Source organism: Drosophila obscura, unplaced genomic scaffold (assembly GCF_018151105.1).
Source record: "Drosophila obscura isolate BZ-5 IFL unplaced genomic scaffold, ASM1815110v1 contig_150, whole genome shotgun sequence".
Taxonomy (NCBI): domain Eukaryota; kingdom Metazoa; phylum Arthropoda; class Insecta; order Diptera; family Drosophilidae; genus Drosophila; species Drosophila obscura.
In genome coordinates, this window is record NW_024542736.1 from 32,728 (window position 1) to 58,091 (window position 25,364).

General features: G+C 47.2%; 1 protein-coding gene across 1 annotated transcript in view; it reads right to left on the bottom strand.

Annotated features, from left to right (window-relative positions):
- Positions 1-25,364, bottom strand: part of LOC111066415 (rho GTPase-activating protein 100F) — a 35,975-nt gene that overhangs the window by 3,234 nt on the left and 7,377 nt on the right. Inside the window, exons 3-9 of the mRNA XM_022355000.2 lie at positions 5,186-5,779; positions 4,844-5,120; positions 3,625-4,748; positions 2,442-3,558; positions 2,302-2,381; positions 1,933-2,242; positions 1,322-1,575 (exon numbers count right to left, since the gene is read on the bottom strand). Coding sequence (XP_022210692.2) covers positions 1,322-1,575; positions 1,933-2,242; positions 2,302-2,381; positions 2,442-3,558; positions 3,625-4,748; positions 4,844-5,120; positions 5,186-5,779 — 3,756 coding nt within the window. The remainder of the gene's footprint in view (positions 1-1,321; positions 1,576-1,932; positions 2,243-2,301; positions 2,382-2,441; positions 3,559-3,624; positions 4,749-4,843; positions 5,121-5,185; positions 5,780-25,364) is intronic.

A 25,364-nucleotide genomic window follows, 5' to 3' on the forward strand; every position in this document is an offset into this window, starting at 1 on the left:
GGAATAATATAATGTACGAGGGGCAATGATTCGATGAAGTTTGTACAATGGCATTGTGGTATATGAAGCATTTACATGGTGTGTTTTCTTTCTTTTTTTTGGCATGTGTTTACATACAGAGATTACATGTACGGGCTATACATATATGGACTACATATATTGGATTGAATTGGATTGGATTGGTATACAAAGTGGTATAAATAGTCGATATGTTTATATTTTTTACCAGTAGTGGGCCAATCATGCTTTACACGCCGTTCAACAATTATCACATCGCTCAAATCATCATCATTACCATCATTACGTTATATACATACATATATCATACATACATACAGTACATATATCGATATGTTTAAGTAAATAAATATATGCGATTATATGCGTATGTATGGGTCACAATTACAACGTCTATCGATCACGGATCACAACAAATTATGAATAACTTTACTATATATCATAAGTATCTTTTCGTAAGCAGTTAGTTATTTTTGTAAGTATTTCTCGTAAAAAGCTCAAATCAAATTGACAACAGATAATGCTCTTGAAAGATTCAGTTGGTAAGTAGGCTCAGTAGGTTAATTAATAATGTACGTTTGTATATATTTTCATCATCGTTTGCAAAACGGTCAACAGGAAAAGTTAAAGAGCAAGAATATGTTTTTGTTTATGTGTGTGTGGAGTGTGTGGGTGTTTTTAGTAGTGAAAGTGTGTGTAGAGAAGGTGTGAATAAGTGGCATAGTATGAAAATGGTTTAATGCTGACTGAAAACTCCCAGCAAAACCATACAAAAAATACGCCCATCGAAAAGGAATAAATTATAAGTATTTTAAAATAATTTTGGAAGATATTCGAAAATATCTCTGAAATTCCTAAGAAGTTGTAGGCTTAGGAGAAAAATAAGTCTAACTTTAGGAATTTTGTTAAAAAATATATACGAACAAAAATTGTTAAAAGAGAATTAAAATATAAAACCAATAAAATATGCAAATAAATGATTAAAATAAAAAAAGAAGTATTTTCAAAAGAGTTTTAGAGATATTCTTAAAGATCTTTTATAGATTTAATATAAATCGAATTTAAATTTAAATCATTTAAATAGGTATTTGAAGTACCCCACCCACAGCTATAAATAAATTATGACTGTAGTCTTATATGTACGTGTATGTTAGTGAGGTAGATGGATGATATAGTAATGCATAAGTAAATTATGTTTCTTGTCTCTTTGTTGCTTTGTTCTCATTTGTTAGTTGTTTATGTTGTTAGTGTTGCTGTGTTGCTGGTTACTGTTGTTGTTGTTGTTGTTGTAGTGTTTTTTTACCTGTTGCACCGCTTGTTGCAAGGCTCGATGCGATTGAGCTAACTGACCCACTACTGATTGATACAGATGACTGTTGGCTGTGGCTGAGAGCTGAGGATGGCCTTGGGAGAGTATGTTGGTTACCGAAGTGGACGAGCGCAGGAGGTTGCCCGCCGCCATGAGCTGCTGCTGCTGCTGCAGTAGAAGTTGCTGTCTGTCCGCTGGCAACACACTGACTTTGCTTCCACGCTGCCCTGTTGACTCGCCGCGCCGACCTGTCTACATAGGACTCTGTATTAATCAATATTAATGTGAACGCAAATCGGTGTGTGTATGTGTATATGTGTGTGGGTTTATGTGTGTGGGTGGGTGTTTGTGAAGTAACAGTTAACAGTGAAAACGGTTTCTGTGCCGCGCTTTTAACAGAGAGAGAGAGAGTAGAGAGAAGAATGAATATCTTGACTGGAACAGCGGCTTTCAAAGCATATAAGAAAGAACTTTAAGAAACTCTTGCAGGTGTACGTGTGGGTGTGTGTGTGTGTGTCCTCTAGTCGTGTGTGAGTGTGAGTCGGTGGTTCGGGGATCTGTTGGTGGTTGGATTGGATTCATCATGGACACTGGGAGTACGTTACCTGAAGCAACGCCGGCCATGTTGCTCATGCTGCCGGCCGTGGCCAGGCCGCTCATCATTGAGCCCGTTGCGCCGCCCATGTGCTGTGCCAGCTGCTGATGCTGCGCCTGCGGCTGTGGCCAGATCTGCAGCAGATATTTGAGCACTGCGATCGGCTGGGCGTGATCGATGTCAGCGCCCGGCTGTGCGCTGGCCGAATGCAGCATCAGCGGTGGGCCCATCACCGTGGCCAGCGCCTGGGCGGACATCTTATTGCGCTCAGAGTTGGACACGACCAGCGACAGATGGTCGAGCAGGAATACGAGAGTGGCCTGCAGAGCAGAAGCATGAGAAACCACCTCCAAGGGGACACAAACTGATTTCCACTCACCCTGTTCGCCCTGGGCAGGCAATCGAGAATGCTAAGCATCAATTTCGCATTGCCCTCGGGGTCATCTGGCAAACAGACAGCTGTGGATGCATTAATGGTTGCAATTATCTGTGTGGGAGTATGTGGGAGTAATTGCTCACCCAAGGCGTCGACTGTCATCTGGAAGAGGCAGCGCGTGAACAGCGGCTCGGGCAGCTCCCTGAGGTAGTCCTTGAGCACGCCGGTGATGACATTGATGTCAGGAACATGTTCCGGGCTCAATTCCACGGCACGGCTGTTGCGCTCGAAGGCCTCGCGCAGCAGGCGCTTCTTGGTGGCCGAGCCGCACAGTCGATACAGCCCGATTATATCGAGGCCCCGTCGCTCCACCTCCTCCACGCAGCGTCGCAGCACAATTGGCACTGGGGCACAGCCCGGTGCTCCCTTGGACTCCCTGTTGACGACCGTCTCCAGGTCGGCGCCGAACAGCGTCGGATAGCCGGCCCTCAGGCTGGGCAGGCCACGCCTCTTGTACAGCGCCAGTGGATCCGTGTGCCGCATGCGGATGTAGATGGTGCCGCGGGGCTCCACCTTGAGTGCGAGCTGGTGCAGCGGCGACTGCCGTAGGATGGCCGACAGCGAAATGGCTCCCCGGTAGCAGAGCTTGTGTCTGTGCTGAGGGTCCCAGGAGTAGACCAGGACATCCAGCTGCTTGTTACCCACCAAGTCCAGCTCGAAGGACTCGTCCCAGTCGAACTGCAGGTCCCCGGATCGAACCACGGTGCGTGCCTTGTGCACGCGATCGCACTCGATGACGCAGTACAGATCTCTGGTCTGGCCAGGCGGCGCCCCAGGCTGTGCCCCAGCCCCCTCGGGAGCCGTTCTCAGGCCACGACCCGCCAACAGATGGATCCACAACATGCCCGACACCCCACCAATGTCCACTATCGGCTTGTCCAGCTTGTACTTGGCAAACTCGGCCGGATTGATGTCGATCTGGCGATGCTGACGCGGCAAGGTGGCGCTGGGCGTCGGGGCTGGACTCTGGTGGCCGCCGGTGCTCATGATGCTGCCACTAGGACTGGCCGGGCCAGCGGACAGTTCCAGCAGCTGTCTCATGCGTCGTATGCTGGGCGAGCGTATGGATCCAGCGCCGCCGATGTGCTGCGAGGACATGGATCGCACAGGCAGTGCGGAAATGGGACGCGTGAGGCCCATATTCCGATCGAGGGTGCCAGCTCCCAGTATGCCCGTTCTACTCGAGTAAATGCTCTCCGTCTGAAAGCCAAACAGAAGTCATCAGAATGGAACGGAAGGGTGTGGAAAAGTCGCCGCAATACTTACGTTCCTCAATGCATCGTGGATGTTCTCGGCGCTGCAGGAGAACCGCTGCGATCGCGGCTGGGCAAACATGTCGCGCGTCATTCGCATCTGTTCCGCGATGGCCGAGCTGCTGGGCGCTCGGCGCAGCCAGGCACGGTACTCGTCCGCTGTGAAGATCGATGGACTGGCGGTGATGCGCTGGCGGAGATCTCTGCCTCGTCGCACATCGAACTCCGGCGCCGAGGTGTTGCCATCGTTCTCGTCCACCAGGCGATCGCTGATTCTGGTGCGGATGCCCTGCAGCCTGACCCCGGGCCTCTCCCTGGGCAGCGAGTTGAACTTGTTGAGATCTGCGGCACTGGCCAGCAGCGCAGCCGTGGCCGCTGCTCCTCCGCTCATGTGGCCCCCGGCACCGCGCGGCATGCTGCCAATGGCGGGCCTGTTGTAGTAGTAGTAGCTGGGACGCGGTCCGATCGTGGCCTCCGTGTCGCTGGAGTAGTCCAGATTGGGCCGGGAGCGACGTGTCAGCGATTGGGCTGCGGCAGCCGGCGGTCCGTACTTGGACACCGTATTGGCACGCTGCTGATCATAGCGGCCGTAGCGGCCCAGCGTTCCACCCACGCCCACGGGCATGGGAGCGCCTGTGCCGGGCTTGAGGCTGGAGCGCAGCAGCGAGTGGCGACCCAGGGAGTTGGAGTAGTCGGCGTACTCCACTCGCGGCAAGTGCTGATCCGAGCCGGAGCGCGGGAAGCGCGCATGCTGCTGGGCAAGTCCCACATTTCCGGTTCCCGTGGACATGCGACGCGACTGACCCACCGGCTGTCCGGGCGCGCCCGGATAGAAGGCGTGCACCTTCTCGGCCAGGCTCTCCAGCGTTCCCGCGTTCTGGTAGTAGGCATGCGAGGGCGCAAAGGCGTGCCCCTTTGTGGGCTGCTCCGTGATCACCGACGAGGGCGGTGGCGGCGGCTTGTAGCCCCAGTTGGGTGGCTCGCCCATGGCATTGACGGGCATGCCACCGCCCCCACCGCCGCCGCCGCCGCCTCCACGCGTGTTGTAGTACATGTCCAGCTGCTCCGACTGCGGGCTGTAGTTGTTGAGGCCCAGGCCCAGCCTGGAGCGCGACTCGGTCATCTCGCGGCCATCACCTGTGTGCGATGGAGGGGTAGCAGGAGAAAGAGAAAAGGGGAAGGGAAAAGGAAACCCGATAAGCATTTCAAACACGGCCTCCATTTCAAACTACCTGTACGTCTTTCACGTGATGAGCGCGGCGGCCTCTGCATGCGATCCGTCTCGTCCAGATCCTCATCCCTGAGATCCCGTTTGATCACCACCACCGGCGGCGGCTTCTGCTCCGGTCGCGACAGCGTCGGTGGTCCGGGAGAGTTGGTGCCGCGATTGCCGCGTCGCTGGCGGATGGCCAGCACTAGGCGGCGTGGAATTGACATGATGATGACAACATCGTCCAGCGACATGTGGGTCACGTCCACCAAATTGACGGCCAGGATTTCATCGCCCACCTACGCAGGACACGAAACGCCTCATTAGTAGAGATCACTCTCCCTCTCCGCATTGATTGACTCACCCTCAGACAGCCGCTGTTGTAGACCGCCGATTCCAGGGCAATGCGGGAAATGAAGACGCCATCGGTGCGGTCGGCACCGTTGCCCTCGCGTATGTACAGGCCCAGCGTCTGGCCCGGCCGCTTGACAATCTCCACCAGCTGGACTGTGTGCCTGCCATCGGCCTTGTTCATCAGCTTGTGGGCCGCGTCCACCGCCTGCTTGCTGCCCATGGAGCGCGGCTCCAGGATGCGGACAATCATCTCGCCGCGTCGCTCCACCGCATCCAGGGCCGCCGCCGTATTCGGGTCATGGTCATTCTCAACGGCCTCTATCTGGCGAAAGATCTCCGAGCTGATGCCGCTGACCTTGCGAAAGTCACCCTGCAGCAGCACCGGATCCTTGACGCCGCCGCCGGTGTTGCCGCTCTGTCCGCGATTCTGGTGCTGGTTGCCATGGTGCTGCTGCTGCTGCTGGTTGCCATGATGCTGCTGCTGCTGCTGCTGCTGGTTGCCGTGCTGCTGGTTGCCCAGCGAAGACAGCTGGTTGGCGGGCAGCGGTCCGGGTGGGGCGCGTCCCGGACTGGCGGTAACATCAGGAACTGATCTTCCATTCTCCTGCAAAAGCGAACATCAAACACGCATTGCCAGTGGTTAGTTTTGCGAGTACATAATTTATTCGCGTAGCTTAATGCTAATTTCGAGTGCAACGCGCTGCCGCATAATTTAAACTAATTGTTGCAGCTGTTGCCACTGCCACTGACAGCAGCCGAAGGGGCTGCCCCCCCTGGCACTTAAGCCGCGCTAAAAGATTTAGCTTTGCATTAATTAAGCTGATTTTCCGCCGCTTTTAAATATCACAGAAACTTGAAGGCAACTAAAAAAAAAATAAAGAAGCAGTTGCCACCCCCCACCCCGAACGTATTTCAAACTATATTTTCTTTAAATCAAACAGAAAGTCTATCTTAATATTTCAAATGTCATTGTTTTACTCCTTGCATAAGGAGTCTCATATATCTAAATAGACAAAGACAATTGACCAAAAATCACAATTTTCTCAGATTTCAATAATAAATATTTAATAACAAAAATCAGAAATGAATTTTAATTTGGTTATCCTGATTATAAAAGTTTTATTTTACCACCAACCAGCTGCCAAGCGAAAGATAAAAGATAAGAGATTACTTTTGCTTATTTTTTAAATATTTATTTACTTCTTATATTCAGACAAGCTTCATAGTTCCAACCAATTTGATCGCATATTATGTAACTCTTATAAGTAATAACAATAGATCTGCGAAGGTGTTGCAGCCCTCAAATCCAGCTTGCAACTAAATATAATACGATAATTACAGCTACTGCAGGCTGCCTCTCTGCCCCTCCGCCCCCACCACTCTGTTACGCCAATCAAGCCGGTCTTTTATCGAACGCCCTAGAACGTTGGCAATAATTATTTCATCAGCCGCAGCTCTTTTCTTATCCAAACTGTTCTCACGCCAACTGTAATTTCTGTCAGTGCCACATCACTCGGCCTGCGGCACTGCAATGCACTCGGTGCGCGGCAGCGGTAGCGGCAGCGGCAGCGGCAGCGGAGGCGACAGCCACAGTGACATGCAAGCTTAAGGATAGCCAAACGAGCCAACTGTACCGAACACGTGACGCCCGTTGATGATGTCACATGGCGAGCGACAGCCGCCCCAGTCCAGAGCCCACACCCAGGCCATAGGCCACAGGACATAGAACACAGGACACGGGACACGGGGACATAGGACACGGGATAAAGTTCACAGCAACAATGTACAACTTTGATTTTTTCATGGGATGGGCGCCACGAAATTGGTTTTAAATTAAGTTGCCGACCAAAAGCTAAACGAAGTTTTTAATGGATTAATGTTAGGACGAGTCGGGACATGCTCGGCTGTGAAAAGAGTGAGGGAACGGGTGGGTGGGATTGTCCTGGTCAGAGCGAGCTGCCTGCGGGCACAAATTGTGGTCAGCCCGCCATTGTCAAGTGCTGAAGCTACAGACTCTATCGTTAAAGTGGCGACTCCTCCTAAACTGGCAGTCAGCCTCTCTCTCTCTCTCTGTCGGTGGTCTATGCTCTGCTCTGCTCTGCTCTTCTGTGCGGTTGCCAAAAATCATGTTCACAAGAGAAGGAGCAGCAGCAACAAAAACAACAACAACAACAACAACAATAGAAAAATGGGAAGAAATCTTTGAAATTGCAAAACTTTGACATGTGTCGGTGTCCTCTGACACTCCTCCCTTGCCCTGCTTTGTTGCTGCTGTTGGCCAAAACTTTCGTCAAAGTTGCCCCCAGGAGCAGAGCGGCTGAGCGGCCAGAGGAGCGGCCACATCAGCAGCTGTCGTTGAAGCTGAAGTTTTCGGCCTCGCGTCCTCTGTTTCGTTTCGTCCATTTGCTCTTAGTCAAATAGGCATTATTATATGGCTATATTCCATGAAAGTCTGCTTTTTGTTGCCTGTTTTGCTTCCTTTCGGAGCGCCAGGCTCCCTCTGGCGGTTATAGCTCTTGCTGCTGCTGCTGCTGCTTCTGCTGATGATGATGTTGCCTCTGCTGCCGCTGATGCTGCTGCTGCTGCTGTTGTCGATGGCAAAGTTTCTGCTTCGCTGGCATTAAACTATTAAAGTGTGTTTACTGTAATGGTATTTCGGTGTTGGTTTTTTTCAGTTTGCCAACTGCAAATGCATAGCTAAATAAATAATTCAAGCGGAATTCCTAGGGCCACCATTAACACACAAACACACAGAAAGAAATGGTCCTTTTTGGCCCGCCTCCATAGCGTTGCGTGGGTGTACGCTAAAGGTACAACAACAACAACAAAAACTGGGGCGTGTCTCAGCCAAACAACTGTATTCAATAAAAAGAACTGGGCTCACACAGCAGAAGAAGGCGGCACAACGGCCCCATTGTTGATGGCTCGCATTGTGGGCTTGCTTGCTGCTGGCCGCTAACGAGACTTGGCCGGGAACAACACATTACTGTCGATGGTGTGTGCATCGCGTGCAGGCTTAAACGCAGGCAAGAGGCAGAAGGCCAGAGCCAGAGCCAGAGCAAGAGCCAGAGCTCTAAATGGACACATGAAGTGGCAAAGCAATAGCCAACAGCCAACACCCCGGTCCAAGCTGTCAGCATACAATTTATGCACCCACCCAACCATATGATGTGCTGTCCTTTCCACCCACTGTTGTCCTATGTTGTCTCTACCACACAGTCTTATGCCGCATGACCACTTGAAGTTCAGTGGCAGTCAGTTTTATGCCTGCCTCAATTTCTTTCACACATGGAAATTTTCTAATTCAATAATTCATCATGTTGCCTCGACGTGTTTTCTTTTTTTTTTATGCCTGATTTTTTGATGGTGTTTGCAGTTTTTTCCACCGCATAACTCGAGGGGTTTTCCACTCACTTTGCGGGTGTAAATTATTCACAGCGAGTCGCGCACTTAATTAGCAAGTGAATAGTTTATTAACCGGCAAATCCAATAAGTTCAGAGTACTCGTAGAAGAAAATTGCCAGTGGGTAAGGCAGGAAGAGCGACTATCTGGAAAATTACCAGGGCAAGGCGGCTTATGTAAAGCGTCTTTAGGCAAAGCCCAAGAGTCTAGTAGGGCACATGTGACTCACAGAGCCACCCACACCCACACACACCCACACAGGGCTCGGGGCTCTGGCTGTTTAAACTCATTTCAACTTCATTATGTTGTCGGGCTGGGCTGTCTAGCCACAGTCCCTCCCGCACCCTGCTGTGTGACTACAACTAATTGAAAAATAGTCAAGACATCTCCCCGTCTGAGTTTGGCAAGCTTTTTTAATTATGGATGATTTTCCTCAGCCTGGCAGAGGCTAAAACTATTCCAGGGCCAAAGCCAGACGCACGGCGGAGATTGAAGGAACAGCCAGTCGAGGAAGTTGCGTGACAACACAAATCAATAAAATCATTTTTAGTGCCTCCTACAGCCAAAATAAAACACAAGCTCTCCCAATCGGAAATTGACTAAAATTGTAATTATGTCAGAGCGGCCGCCATTAACAGTAGCAGTGGGAATAGCAGTATAAGTAGCAGTAGCAGTGTGGCAGTATAAGTAGCAGTTGAATACATTAGGCAGAACTTTCTTTGCCCGCTGGCTGTTGGTTCCCAGTGCCTCCCGACTGTGAAAAAGTGCGTCATTTGCTTGGCTGCGTTAATAATTGCTGAGCCATAATGATAATGACTGAGAGCACAAGCACAGTCTGGTCTGTTGGTCCTGGCTCGCACTTTCGTTTTTTTTTTGGGGTGGGGGTTGACTTTCTTCGCTGTCGTCTGTCAGCTGTCTCAGAGCCCGTGTGGCCCAACCCTCTGGCCTGGCTGATTGATTGTCTGACGCATTGATTGATTGCTGGAGCATGTGATTTGGCAGTGGCCGCTGCCACTGAGATCGCCTTTTGTTTTTCGGCTAACTCATTCGGACCCTGGCATAGTCTGTGGAATAATTGATCTGGCTTTTTCCATTGTTGGGGGCTGTCCATTAGTATTGATGAAATTGATTTCGTTTTTGGGCCGATACAATTAATAATTCGAAACAGTAGTAGCAAGTCATGTTATTTGTCTAATGGTCCTTAAACTGATAGCCAAACACACGCAAGTGGGGGTACTGGGAGAGGGACCCCATAACTGGTAAGGGTAGGCCGGGAGGCCGGGAGCTTTGGTCAACTTTTAATGGCCATAACGTGCTTACAACTTAACCACTCAGCAATTTCCACTCAGCTTTTCATGATGAACTTTCCGGTTCCCAGGAATTAGGTAACATTTTCGGGCCAAATTTTAACCACATTTTGTTGCATAATTTGTTTCGGGAAAATGTAATATTTTTGCAACCAGAACATCGGTCAGAGTTTATGTTTAGCATTTCACTCTGGGCCCAAAGGCATTTGGCATTACATTTAGCATTTATATAAATCCATTTCCTTCAGCTGGCTGGCAAAAACAGCGCATATATGGCTCTCACTTGGAAATAATAGAACAATAGAATCAAACCGAGCCGTAACCGTAACTGAAACCCACCTAGAGCCCACACAAAACAAAAGGCCAAATAATTATAAATTTAAATGCCTTCCAGGCATGCCCCTCGCATGGGGACATTGGGTATTCCCTGTGCTCTGTGTGCTCTCCATGCCAATTACATGTCAGTTCGCCGGAATTTTCGGAATTCACTGACAACAATTACAATTAAATGGCAAATGCACAGCGCACACCCGGAGAGACCGGAGACCCAGAGCGACAGAGACCGAGACCGAGAGAGTGAGGAAGAGGACAGTGAAGCAGCCACAGCAGCAACAAAAACAGCAATGTTAATAATAGTTGTCACTTGCAGCTGCGCTAATGTCAAAATATGTGGCACAAGAGCAGGAACCGACAGACACAGGGTCCACAACAATGAAGACAGCAACGGAGCCGAGCCACTGGCTGAGGCAGTGGCAATGCCAGAGTGGAAGTGGGAGTGGGAGTAGCTGTTGCAGTGGCAGTGGCAGAACGTGGCTGAAGCAGTAGCTGTGGCTTGACTACTCCTGAATTGAATTGGTTTGGGTTTGGCTTCGGTGTACGGGTCTGAGACTAAGATAACCGCAAATTAAGCAAACAACAAAGGCGGTGGCAACAACAATGTGTAACAAGCCGCACTGTGGCGGTGATTGTGACAGCAAAGACAGAGGCAGAGGCAGAGACAGAGGCAGGACCGGAATCAAGAGCAGCTGTGGACACATTACCCGCACTTTCATGGGCGCACACGACGTATACGTGATTTATTGATTAAATTCAAATTTGCAGGCAAACAAAAGGAGCATGCACAAGATGGCGACAAACGCATTCCAAGCATCGCATTATGCAATTAGAGAGGGAGCCGCAAGACGGAGACAGACAGACAGACAGACAGAGAGACAGACAGACAGAGAGAGACAGGGAGAGATAGAGAGGGAATACGGATAATGGTATCAGGGCATCAAAGGCATTAACCCTGACAAAAGGATAGATTTGCCTTGTCTTGCCTTGTCTCTCCCTCTCCAATCAAAAGTGTCGAGTGACAGAATGAAGCGTGAAGATATCCCCCAGACCTAAAGCTCAGCCCCCAAAAAGCTGACAGGACAAACCTTTCACTGGCTGCAGCCACTCACATCACTCAAAAGCAAAGACCTCCAGCGTCAAGCCGCTCCAATTGATTGCCTCCGTTCTGGGTGAAGGCATAATCTGGTCTTGCCAGCCCAGGAGCTTCTGCCCCGGCTGCTGCTGCTGCTGCTACTGCTGCTGCTCCTTGGCAAATTTAATTACCCAACCGAATGGAAGAAGTATGCAAACAGTTGCTGCTACTGCTCCTACCATTATCTATGCAAATATTTTTAGCGCCCCCCAAGTGAAGGGCTGCATACTTAATGAAATTTTATTTCAATATTTCAAGTGCCCTTAACAGGCAGCCGGCGGAAGGAAGAGCCAGAGCAGAGACCCGCCCAAGTAGTTGAAAGTTGCAATCTGTAGGTAACAAATATACGACTATATATATAGTCGTATATATAAAACGATTATATGTCTAAGTGGGTTCTCATTGTAGCCAGTCAGTCAGTCGGTCGTTCCGCGGGAGTTCCGGGGCGACTCTTGAGTTTGTTTTATTTGCAAAGTTTTCATTTTTGAGCCTCTGTTTTATTTTTTTGTTTTTGTTTGAGGGAGTTGCTGGTTCGTTGGCCTTTGCCTGCGTGTTGCCATAAAATATGCACTCTTATTTGTTTTACGCATATTTATTTATTCATTCATCCGCATGAATGTACACACATAAATAAAGTTTCACTCTTTCCAGCCAAAAGAAAAAAAAGAAACAAAATATAAAATTAAAAAAAAGGCCAATGGCAGAAAGAGAGCAATTCGTGAAGAGAAATGCTGGAAATCGGGCCGTAGTCAAAATAGAGGGGCAAAAGGTCCCAGGCCGACTTCAGGATGGCAGCAGCTTAAGCGGCTAATAGTCGCAACTCGGAGCGTGCAAAAGGCAATATTTGCATACCAATACATAGCAGCCATCAAATAAATAAATATTAAAGTAAAATATGAACGACAAAATATACTCTGTGCCCAGTATATGAAAATGCCATGCAAATTTTGTTTGCCTGTAGCCAAAGGCACTCGTCATCCCATGTGGCATGGGTGGTTTTTCTTTTTGTGGGTGGGCTTGGGCTTGGAGTTGCGTATTATATGCAGACTTATGACATTTTCAGCGTTTCATAGCACCGAGAACGGTTTGTACGTCTATTATTGATGCCTGTGGTTTGAGTTTCCACTTTTGGCATTTTCCAACCAACAGAAAAGCCCCAAGGAGTCAGTATCCATCATTTATATTGCGGAAATAGTTGCTTTTATATTAACTCAATTTATTCCCAAAATGCAAAGAGAAACATTCCACAATAGTTTCGAATTGTATTTAACAAAATTTTGTATTTATAGTCAAATCCCCAAGCTTCTCTTTCCTATAAATTATACAGAATCAATAGAGATTTTAATCTAGGTGCAGGCAATTTCAATGGACATGCTGCTCTTTCATGTGACTCAAAACCAAAGCCCTGTAAACATTGGGAATACTCTTGATTACTTTAGTTGCTGCTATTTCCCCACACTCCAGGTATAATTACTTGGTGTGCTATTAATAAATATGGAGCCTCATCCTGGGGCACACACACACACACGAGTAGGAACTCACCTTGCGATGGCTGCTTCTGGTCAGGAAACATCCTGTCGTAGCGCTATCACACATTAATTTTGTTGCAGCCACTTTGCTTGTTTCACCCCCGAAGGGAAATAATGTCAAAATGGAATAGAAGTTCTTTTTGCTTCTACTATATACTTATGTATATATGTATAGAGAGAATCACGTTGCGTGTGTCCAGTTTCTCGACACACTCTTATGTTGTATTTATTTCTAATTTAAATGATAGTTTCTGCACCCAGCGGCACAATATTCGATTTACGTTTCGATTTTTCGCAGTTAAGTTATTTATTTATTTTGTATATATGCACATACATACATATGTATGTACGAGTATATGAGTATTTATTTCGCTGTATGTGTGATATTGTATGTTGCTTGCTCCTTTGCTTCGGTGGTTTCGTAACGCTTGCTTAAGCTATAATTTGATACGTATTTTTGTTGCTCCCGCACACGTCCAATGGCTTACATCCAATTGTATCGTTTCATTTGGTTTGGGGGTTTGTTTTATCCGCTTTTCTATTCTCTAAGCACACAAGAGCCATGATAACTGTACCTATACATACACACATACCGTTCTTGTCTGTGTGTGTGTGTTGTCTGTGGATGGGTGTGTGTTTGTATCTGTATTTGTGTGATTTCCTTTCTGACTGCCTTTTGTTGCCAGGCGAAAATATTTATGTTTGCCTTTCACGCTTCACTGCCAATAGCGCGCGGGCCGACGTTTGGCAAAACGTTTTCAAAATTTCTACCCAATTGATTTAAACGGTGCTTTAAGTGCGGTCTGGGTTGTCCACCACTCACCCTCCCCCAGACAGCCTTAAAAGAGAGGAAAGTCCGGAGGAAGACAGAGAGAGAGAGAGCGGCAGATAAGTGGGCAGAACCAGCGGCATCAAGTATACGCCGCGTGCAGCGCAGGAAGCTTGGCGTAAATAATTCGGCCGAGCCGTGCAAAAATTTCATTAATTCGAGGCATACTAAATTAAAACGGGGAACAGGCGAAGCTCTCCGTTCATTTGTGGTGCACAAAGCACAAAAAGTTGGCCCAGAAAACGGTCTAAAGAACAGAGAAATATGGCCAGGATGTGGGCAGCGGCGTTTTTGCTGATTATCAAGAAAAATAGTTTTACACCAGTCTGACGGGGATAAATCGAAATTAAACTTCTTTGGGAAATAGTTGGCCCCCGAGATGAGTGGCAGGCGATTTCAGAAATTTCTCATTTTATCATTTTAATTATATATTTGAAGGCAATTAGTATTTGTTGGCCAAACTTTGCCATATTTTCAGCAGATAAGAGTCCAGAAGTTTTGGTCAGAACCAACTCCCAGAACAAGGTTGAGTGAGTCCTCTCAAAACTTTATAAAGCGAATGCGTTTCACAGCAAACATATATACATATAAACAATGCCGTTAGCTCTAGTTACATTTCCCGCGTGGCTGCTTTGGCCATATAAACCAGCTACGAGCATAGCTGGCCAACTGGGAGAGGCGTGGTTGTTCGGTTGTTGGTTTGGGCTCTGCAGACGTGCTTAGGTCGAGAGCAGAAGTGAATGCCAAAAATTACATTTTGCCACTTTTACAGACAAAAGATGAAGCCCCCGCCATAAAACTCCCGAGAGTTTCGCGGCAGTAAGAGTGCTGGGTGGTGGCGTATACGCAATATTGCTTCTGCCACTGCCACTGCTGCTGCGCTGCTTCTGCTTCTGGGCCCAAGCTACGTGGGTTAACATTGTCGAAGATAATGGCTGCGCTGGGGGCTACCTAACTGACTGTCAGGCTGGCTGCTTGCCTGCCGACTGCCTGACTGCCTGCCTGCCTTCCACTGTCTGTTTCTGTGTCTTGCCAGGCAATCGTCGGGCTGTTGAACCTTAAGTGTGTGCGTCTGCTCCAACGCCGCCATCGCCATCACCATCTCTACGGCCATGTGCCTGTGTCCGTGCCTGTGCCATGTGCCTTTGTCTGTGTGGGATGGAACATGGGGTTGGTGTTGGTGTTGGGTTTTGGGGCTGGGAATGTGTGTGGGGGGCGTGAGCGCGCGCATTTAGCAACAAAAATTTTGTCTGTATATGGGACAGTCTGACAAGCAGCAACCCACACACAAATAAAAAAAAGGAAAACGGAAAAAATGAATAAGACTAGGCAATGTCTTTGGCAGCCGTCGTTCAAAAGAATTGCGATGGGATTCGTTTCTCGTTTCCTTTGATTCTCATTGCGTATACGCAGCATTGAATCAGTAGTAGATTGTGAGTTTGTATAGCCAGTGTGTGTGTGTGTGTGGGTGTAATGGGTTTATTCCATAATAAATTTCGTTTCATATGAGATTTTTTGTGTGTGCCACAGACACACGGACACACAGACACGTGTTTTGTGTTCTCGAAACAAATCGGTTTACCTAGGTAAGTGATTTGCTGCTCGACAAAATATATATAGACTCGATGCGAGTACGAGTATATGAGTACGAGTAATGGTTTGTATGTATGTATGTATTCCCTAAGACAGTTTTAATTGACTACTGTTTCTCGTATTGATCGAGCGGGTACGGTACGGCACTCTTTCTCGCTTTCTCTCTGTACCGCATGGAGGCAATTTAACGCGGCATTAAAATTTTATCGGCTATTCCGTTTGCTTTTCTGCAATAATTTTTAGAGTCCACCCACAACGACAATCACGCTGCGGCTATGATGATGACGATGTCAGTGACGTTGACTCTGGTGGGGACCTCTGTTGAGCGCGCGCGATTCCTCTAGTTCACCGCTCGCTACTCGCCGTGCGTGAAATAGTATTGAATAAGTTCCGTTTTTAATGAGTTTTACTACACGCCAGCCACGAGCTCTGCAGGTATACGAGCGTATGTATACATACATATATAGAGTCCTTCCTGTACGTATACAGTATTGGCGTTGCAAATACTACTACGCACACACACACACCCACACAGCCACACACATAGAAGAGCGCACCACGCACGACGTTAATGTTAACGGTAACGAGCACGAGGACCAGAACGAGGACGGACCACCACAACGACGACAAACGTCCGACGCGCTCAACTGAACTTTGCGTATTGAGTTGGCCTGGCCTGATGCCTGATGGCTGGCGCACGGCAAGCGGACAGCAGGCCGGAGCGGAGTGCCGAGCAGAAGTCGAACGAAACGAACCCGAAGTTGCAACGAAACAACATCTCCCCCATTGTCGAAATTGGAGCAAATACATTCATATTCACACGCACACACACACACCCATACACACGCAATGAGAGAAGCAAAACTTTCTCTCTCTCTCCCGTTGTTCAGTTTCGGGCAAACTTTCTTGTGTAACGGGAGCGAAAGCTTTTACGGAGAAAAGTTCGACAGGCTTTTACGACATGTCTGTGTATGCGTTTGCGTGCTGTTCAGGCTCGTTTCTGGTACGTGTGTGCGTGTGTCGGTATATACATATTTGAATTATTTAACACGAAAAAATTGGCAGTCGGGATTTGGGGAATTGTATTTGATACGGCACAGCAGCTGCCGCTCTTCTGAGGACGGGATGTCTGCTGGGGACCCTGTCGCCTGGCATTGCCAGATGTGATTTTTTTTGTATCATGTTGTTGTATCCGTAGTGTTGCTGCACGCTTGATGTTGCACGGACTTGAACTTGTCCAAATGCCCAGGACAGGGCAGTGTTTAGAATGTGTGATGTGCCACGGGATGCATAATTGATGTCTTGCCTGGGAATGAACATTGAAATTGAAAATAAATGGATCACTCCATGTCACATGATCACTTACATCAAGTGGTACATGGAATGCCATCTATTGTGGATTTATACAATCGTTTGGCTAAAGCTTGTCATCGATTCAAGTGCTTTTCGGTATGAGCTTAACACAATGCCGCTCTAGTCCCATCATCTTGTTAGGTTGAGCATCCCTGGCTTCCACAGAATCTTACTCAATTCATTTAGACTAACCCACACTTAAGCCTTCATCTGGGCCGCTCCCCAGGGCAGGCTTCTAGCTAATCCTGACATCGATAACAAAATACATACTCAGGGCAGGACTATTTCAGGCACTCGAACCTATGCCACTGGCAAATGAAACGAGAAAAATGCCAATCATGTGTGACTGTCTGAACGCATGGAAAACGGCCGACCAGACCCAACTCAAAGCGTTTTGGGCGGCCGCCTGGCATGACAGACAAACATTATGAATGATAAAGGTTCAACAATGGGCATAGCAAAAGCAAAAGCAACAAAAGCACTTCGTTTTGACCTAGTCTGAAAAGCGCGCACGCCGCTTGTGCAAATGTTTGTCTATCAAGCAATTCAAATCAACAAAATGAAACAAAGCAAATCGTTGGTCAGGCGAGGAGGTGGAAGAGGAACGAGGAGCCAGCCACTGCCACTCCACACAGCGAAGCATTATGAATAATTTTAATAACCCAGCCCCGATGACACAAACAGATAAACCAGTTGCCATTAAAAACGCATTACAATTGATAAAAGGACTAGAAAAGGACGCAGCTTTTGTCCTGCGGCATGGCACAGCTTTAGATACACTTCAACAACGGAATGGAACTGATGGAATAAGAATAAACAATGATATCTATCCCCAATGTCAAGCACGTTGCATTTACTGATTAAATCCATAATGAATTTAAGTGATGTCAAATGGTAAAATTCCGTGAAAAATTCATGCATGAATCCTGCATGCAAAAATTAGAAATAAATATGCCAATGAACCAAAAAATCTGCAAAGGTTCATCAGCAAATCACCAGAAATAAACTACTAAGTTGATTAATAAATTAAAGAATTGCTTTGTGTTGCTGATTTTTGTATTATTCACTAGTGGGGTACAGAAGTAAACTATGAACTTTAATTTATATTAATATTAAAATTCGTACCCTTATCAAGTGTTCTCGTTTATAAAAAGCAGAATGCTAGTAGTCAAAAGATTTGGTCCAAATGGTTGAAAAAACAGCGGGAAAGGCCTTTCGGAAAAGGGTAAAGTTAATTTCCTGAATGACATGTGTGTAACCCTTCTGTGTGGGAGTGGGAGTGTGAGTGCAAGTGTGAGTAAGTGCTGGGTGGGCCGCATCATTCACAAAAGCTGCAAACACACTCAGACACACATTCGGGCGCGCTCACCGCTCTCTGCATCGACACACGGACAGCAGCCTGTACTCGTATGTGGGTCAGTTCGGTGAGACGCTGACGCTGACCCATCCACCCACACAGCCAACAAAGCAGCAAGCCACGAAGCCACCATTCGCTGACAGGCAATCAACTGTCAGGCCGAGCAGGCCATGCAAAATAAATGCAATTCAAAATTTCTTCTTTTTCAAGGCAGTCAGGCAGTCATGCCAGTGGCGTGGGGGTAGCTACAACAGCTAAGCAAACATGCCGCAGGCTCAGGCCTAAGCACACTACGTTACGTATACGCAACATAGACGCCTGCGCGGATAAGATGCGCACGCGACAAGAGCACTACGGCGATACGATAGTGTGGTCCCGGCCGGGTCCGGATCCCGGCCAGTCGAACCTTATCCGTCGCATTGGCACGCAGGCAGCGGTCCGGATGCGAGCGGCTAATAACAAACTTCCGGAGAGGAAAAATTCTTTGTCATTGGAATTTGTCAAGCGCAGCAAATTGAGTTCACAGCTCGGCTCGGCGGCTGCTGGCAACGGAATTGAATTCGAAAATGTGAAAATGCGTGAGCCACAAAACGAACAGGAATGAAAACTTTTGCCTCTTGCTAAAACTGAAATGCAAACGATAGTGGGAGGAGCGAGAACACTAAGCGAATTTCACGGCAACTTCCCGTGAATTAAATATGTATGAGTACTTGCTTGATGCTCGTCTTATGCCTTTACATGTCCCGAGTATTAACCATTCCCCAGTGTCCCTGTTGGTCAACACTTTCTCTTGCTCTCTCTCTTTCTCACTCTCTGAAGGTGCAGGTAAGCCTCTTCAGGCCACATTTAGAGTGGCCCAAGTTTGATGTGGCTTTGATGCTGCTGCTGCTGATGGCCCTTTCGAGTGAATTATGTAAAAGTTTTTGCTCTGCTCTGGCGTGTGCCATAAGCCGCTTAGCAAGAGTTCAAAGGTAAGCGTGGTGGGGACCCTGTTATGGAGACCATCATCGACCATCGACACTCGACGCTAAATTGCCTTTTAAGTGCCTTCCTTGGCAATTAATTCCGCTAGTTTTTTTTTGCATTGGCCTTAGACTAATTGCAGCCGGTGTTACCCAAACTAATCGCAATTGGCGTGAAAATGTCACCTACCTTTAGCCGTATTCTATCTGCTGCCATCCACCCATCAATCACAATCACATTGTAAACTGTTAAACAGACTGAAAGATACATGGAGACAGAGAAAGGGAGAGCCGAGCCGAGCCTTGGCACAAATTCCGCCGTGTCTTTCAATTGTGTTTTGGCTGTTGTTGTCATGGCTCATGGCTAATGGCTCATGGCTCAAGGCTCAGCTTTGTTCGCACTCGGTTAATTGATGTCATTTGGCTATCTGTCTGTCTGCCTGTCTGCCGGTTCTCTCACCCTTGCTTAATGACAAAAACTTTGAGACAGCAATAGACAGAAAATACCCTTGCATCATCGTCACCAATGTTGCATATTTAATGTCGCACATACATGCAACAATTTCTTGCACAATTTGCAAAGGAAAAGTGCCACAAACTTTTGCTTAACTCTGGCCACTCTAAAGAAGCACAGCAAAGCCGCAAAAGCCAAGGAATTATGCAAAAAAAAAAAACAAAGGGGGTAAAAAACATTTCATTTTTCTCTACTACAAAAGCTTTAGAAGGCAGAGAGAGAAAGAAAGAGAGAGAGTGTGTTTGGCGAAGAGAGCAAGCTAAGTAATAAGAGAACGAGAGAGAGAGAGAGAAAACCGAAAGCTGCAGGGAAACGCTTCTCAACTACCCCACAGACTCTCCTTAACCCAGCGCCTTCCCCCACTTCTGAGATCTATGCCAAGCAAATGCAAAATACGTTAAAGGTACAAGACCAAACAAAAAATAAAAATAAAGCGAAAGAAGCATACACTTTTTGAAGAGCCAGTGGGGGGTAGGGTTGGACGGACGCATCTGGCGTTCGGCACTGCCGAAACGTAACGAAAATCCACAGCAAAGCAAACAGAAAATTTAACCAAGCCAAGGAGGAGCCCGTGAGCGAGTGCTGGTGCGGGGGCAGTGGCAGTGGGTTGAGTGCAAAGAGTGAGTGAAACACGCAAAGCCACGACCTATCCACACAACAATCGTGTGTATGTGGGTGTCGGATGGAGCGGGTAGCCAACAGCGGGGGGGCACTGCGACTGGGCCTGGTGGCAGGCAACTGGGTTTACATGTGAGTGGCGTAAACCGCTTTTAGTGCACACACACACACACATACACATATATATGTATGGTGTGGCATGGATGCTGCTTTCTGTAGTAGGTTGTGAGGTTAATTTCGTTTTGGTATTGCATTTGCGCTGCTGCTGCTGCATCACCCCCTTATATATTTTTTTTTGTACCCTCCCTTCGAGTCCTTTGGGTAGCTGTGTCTGTTTGCCTTTGCAGTCGAGTGGCCTCAATACGAGCGTAGATTACTCTACTCCTCCCCTACCACTCGCTACCTCCCACAGGCAGCAGTCATCGTAGAACCCTTGGATGTTGATATTTTTATGGTTCAAAATTAAAACATGTCATACGCAGTGTTGCCACTAAATGTCATACAGCAGAGCAAAGCTTATCGAAGCACCGGCTGTGCCACTTGCTGCGGCCTTGTCACCGGCTCAGCTGACGGGCAGGGAACCTGTTATAATTACCGCAAGGTTGGGCTAATTCCTGCACATCATTTTAATGGCATCAGCAGCGGGACCGCTGCAGCAACAGCCTCTGGCGGAAATAATTAAAAATACGTTAAGAGCAGCACAGCGATGATGGTACAGCTTCGAGTAGTTCCTTGGCAAATAAGTCAACTGTCGAACTGCTCTCTGTTCTCTGCATTTTTCCCGCAAAATATAAACACGTTTTGCTCCACAGAGGATGGAGGAGGAGCTGTAGCTGTAGCTGAAGGCTACAGTGCTCGGGGGACAATGACAGGTAAATATTTTACGTGCACGAAACAAACTTGAAAACTCTTCGATGAATATGGAACATTTCAATATGTCGCCTGTCGTCTGTCGCATGTTTCCTGTCTCCTGTCTCCTGCAGTTGCGTAAGAGTTTTGCAATTAGTTTCGAAAATGAAAGGCACGTAGCCCGAGCAGTACTGTACCGGTGTACTGGAGTACTGCGACTGCCAGGCACGTAAGCAGTCCTAACGAGGATAGCAAGTGTTGGCATAGGATCCAGGCAGAATGTCCTTGAACCAACAACTCCTCTCAAGGAACCTGGCAACTACAAGTAGTTGGCATACATTGTTTGCTCAGGCATCTACAGATGTACGTATGCAAAGGGGAAAACTCAGCCACAGAGAATGTAATGTTTGGACTAAAAGTTGACTCATCTTTTATCTCAATTAGTTGATTAATTGATTGCGTATCCTGGTATCTGTTGCTATGCACCCAGCCAGAGATTATCAGCCTTTTCTTGTAACTAAATAAACCTCTCATAGCTCAGAATCAGCAACAGCAACAGCTTTAACCCAGCCCCAGCAGCAGTTTTCATCTCCTCTCATCTTTCATCTCATCAAACTGTCAGCGGCAGGTGGACATTCTCAAAGCAAAGTTTAGCAGCATAATAAAAGTTATGGCATGTCAGCGGGAAAATAGAGATAAACAAAGATTGTTATTGCAGCGGATTTAAGTGCTCCAAGAAGGGTATAAGAAAATGAACCAGCATCCTGGACGTGCCATTTGCTGGAAGACTGCCACAATTTCACGTTAATCAATGATAGCCCCAGGGGATGCTTACCCTATCGCCGCACATTCCGCGTCAATGAACACCAAAAAATTAAGCTTATTAAGTGCCGCGCTTGGGCAAAAAATAAAAAGAAAGAAATCTTTTTGCGCTGCGTTGGCAGCAATTAAAAATCTCGCTTCACCTGCTGCTGCTGCAGCCACGGCTAATAATGCTACTGTGGTGGCTGTTGCTGTTGCTGCTGCTGCTGCTTCTGAGTTGCCAATTAATAGTTCTCTGCTTATTCTTCTTTAAATCATGGTGCAACAACCACACCACAAGGGCTCTCTCGCTCTCTCTCTCTCTCTCTCTCTTTGAGAGGCGAAGGAAATGCACCAAGGCGGAAAAACCTTCTGCTTGGAGCAAACTACAAAGAAAAAATAAATGTTGGGAAAGCCAGAAACCGCTAGAAGATGGCAGAAACGCTGTGCCAGTGTTTGTCTTGGGCAAAACTTTCTACCTCTTCTGAGCCAACACTTATGTATGTGTTTGTGTATCTATGAGAGGCATCGCCAGCTCCAGCTGAGAAAATATTCTTATCTGCATTGAGGCAAAATTTTCCCTCTCTTTCTCTATCTCTCAAATGTCTGTGTATCTGTATCTGTGGCGCTGCCAATTGTTGTTGGCCCGAAAGGAACTCTTGGCAAGATTCCCCCCGTGTTTTCCCGTTGGTGGCAGAATGCGGCTGCCTAAATGCCCGCCATTTATTTGTGAATGGCACTCGACTCCACACAGACGGCAGATAGAAAGGATAGTAGGGACCAGAAATCGCCAGGGACGCGCTGAACGTGCCGCTGCATGGCGAACAAGAAGTTTGCCAGAAACTTTACCACATCCTCAAACTATTTTCCATAAACTTTCCATCAAGCCCTGCAACTAATCAGGCTGGCAGCCAGCAAACCATTTAGGAGCTGCTTCACTTAAATCTGTCGGCATCTGTCGGCACATACACACACATATCGTTTAGTTCGTATTCCAACGAGTGTCAGTGGAGCGCGTGGCTGGCTTTCAATTAAATTTCAAATGCAGCTAAATGCTGAAAAATGCACATTCACGCCACTTCACATCAGTCATGCATGGCTACACATAAATCAAAATAATTTACTGCACTGATGCCCATGCCCCTGATCCTGATGCCGCGGATGCCGATGCGGAATTTATTGAAATTCCATCAAACAAAAAAAAAAGCAAAGGGATATAAAGGATGCAATTGAAAATTGCACGCTGGATGGCTGCAGCAGGAATGCAGACACAAAAACAATCCCATTGAATGGGGTTTCGGGTTTCGTTTTTACATCCCCTGCAATTGGTAATTCAATATGCTGATTTTTGCCAAACCCACTGCCTGCCTCCGCCCCTCCTCCTATGTATTGCCTGCTTGGCTGCCAGTCAACACTCAACACTCGTCGCGCGCTCTCACTCGTATGCCAATAGAAATGCCAACGCGTCTCACTTGACCAACTTTTGGGCGCCATGTGGCGCTGCTGCTGTTCAAGTGCCATGCAAGGGAGCAGCCGGAGCAGCAGCAGCAACAGTCAGGAGCAAGTCAGGAGCCAGTCAGGAGCAAGTCAGAAGGCAACCTGGCAAGTATTGGGTAAAAAGTTTGACATTCTGCCCGACAGCGTTTCATTTCAATTAAAAATTGCTTAACAAATCAATTTGCTGTTGGCCTGACACAAAACTGATTAAGAAAACGGCAGCACAGCCCATAAAAGCAAACAGAGCCAGAGCAGAAACTATAAGAAAAACTATAACGCCAAGAAAATGCAATTTAAATCAAGAAGGCAGCAAGAAAAAATTTTCCTTCGAATCAAGCGAACATGCAATACCCTTTAAAATAAAAAATTTACTTTTAATAACAAACATTATTTCTTGGCTTTCGTTCAGAGCAAAATTTCACATCTGAAGGCTCATTTAAGTTAAAAAAGGATACCTGGGATATCTTTTCCAGCGTTCAGTGCTACTAAAAACTGCTCTTAATATATTGCATACCCTTCTTTTTGAATACCCTTTCTTGGCATCGGCTTGAAACGAAATCCCAGCTATTCCCACTAGAGTCCCAGGGTTTCGTAAGCCCACTCAGGCGGTGCTTAATATGCCGCCAGCGCAAATTGAATTCTTTAGCTGCGGCAGCGCAGCGACTCCTCCCAGAGGAACGCAAGGACGGCAGCTCCGACGTGCAGTGCGGCAACTAAATTAATTTATTTGTTAAACTTTGCGATGTCAGAGCGACAAAGTCAAAGTTTTTTAGCGCGCCGAAAAGGAAAAATAATCAACTACAATAACTAAAACAAACAGCAAGCAGCAGCAAAGCAGCAGTGTGGTGTGCTGCCTTCAGGGTGGCTTATCCAGAGAGTGTTCCCGAGGTGGCTGCGGTCCAAATGCGTTGGCAAGCTCTGCATCTTTAGGGACTTATGCGCCAAGACTTTGTCATAAAGTTGCCACCGAGAAAGAGTCGAGCCACAGGGAAAGATTGGAAGCAAGGTGAAGAGTGATGGAAGCCCTTCCAAGATTAAGGCGACATAAAACTAGAACACCTTGCACCGTTGGCTGCCTAATGAAGGGGCAAGTAATGGAGTCGAGTAAACACAAACTACTCGTACTATGAGCAAATAAAACTCTTATCCATTCCACTGCGCTTCGGGCTTCGGGCTCCGGTCTCCGGTCTCAATTAAATTAAGTGCTGTCAGGTGGCAGATTAAACCCCTTTGTTCGGTCCAATTACTCTCTCAGCATTCGATGGCAAGTTCATTTCAAAAATTGCATTAAATTATGCGGTAAAAATGATTAAACTCCGATAGATGGATACCTTTTTCACATGTGGGGCACGTAATTGAATTTGTCTCCGTGTGTATATCGCTTGCAATAAAAACTGAGGGGGACACATGTTTCGTCCTTTGTGTGTAAGCAACGCCCAGATACAAGGTGAATCAACTCCTGCTCCACTCCCACTCCCATCACCATCCCCCTCCTCATTTGCCGCATATGTGGCACGGCCGCAAGCCACGCTTCTCCGCCAGCAGCAACAGCAACAGCATATACTCGTAAATCAGATTTCGCAATTAAGCCTTCATTGAAATTCAGGCGTAAAATGTAAATTTATTATGGAAACCACCAAAACGATGCCGTGGGCGGGGGCAGGTGCGGATACATGGGGTACCCTCCCTCCCCCCCAACCACCACGAAAGCCAATTGACTAACTGGCTGACATATTAAAGCCAGACTGCCACGCTTTACGTGATGCTGGTATAGCTTCTGATTAAGAAAATAAATGGAGAGCAGATTAGCATATTTCCTTAATTTAACGAGCAGTTGGCTTCATGTAAAACAGGACAAGAAATGTATAATTAATACGAGGTTTATATAGATTCGATCTCCGAACACACTTCCCCAGTTAATGTATTAACCAGTGGCAGAGCCACTGTCAATTATTGTTGGCTCATTGCACTGCCCACTGTACTGAATGTTACATATGTACATATCCTTCCTGCTCTTGCGCTCTAGCTCTCTCCGTTTGTCACTTTCGTTTGCTCTGGCTCTCACAATCTCTCGATCTCAAAGAGCTAAGATAGTGGATAGTAATTAAA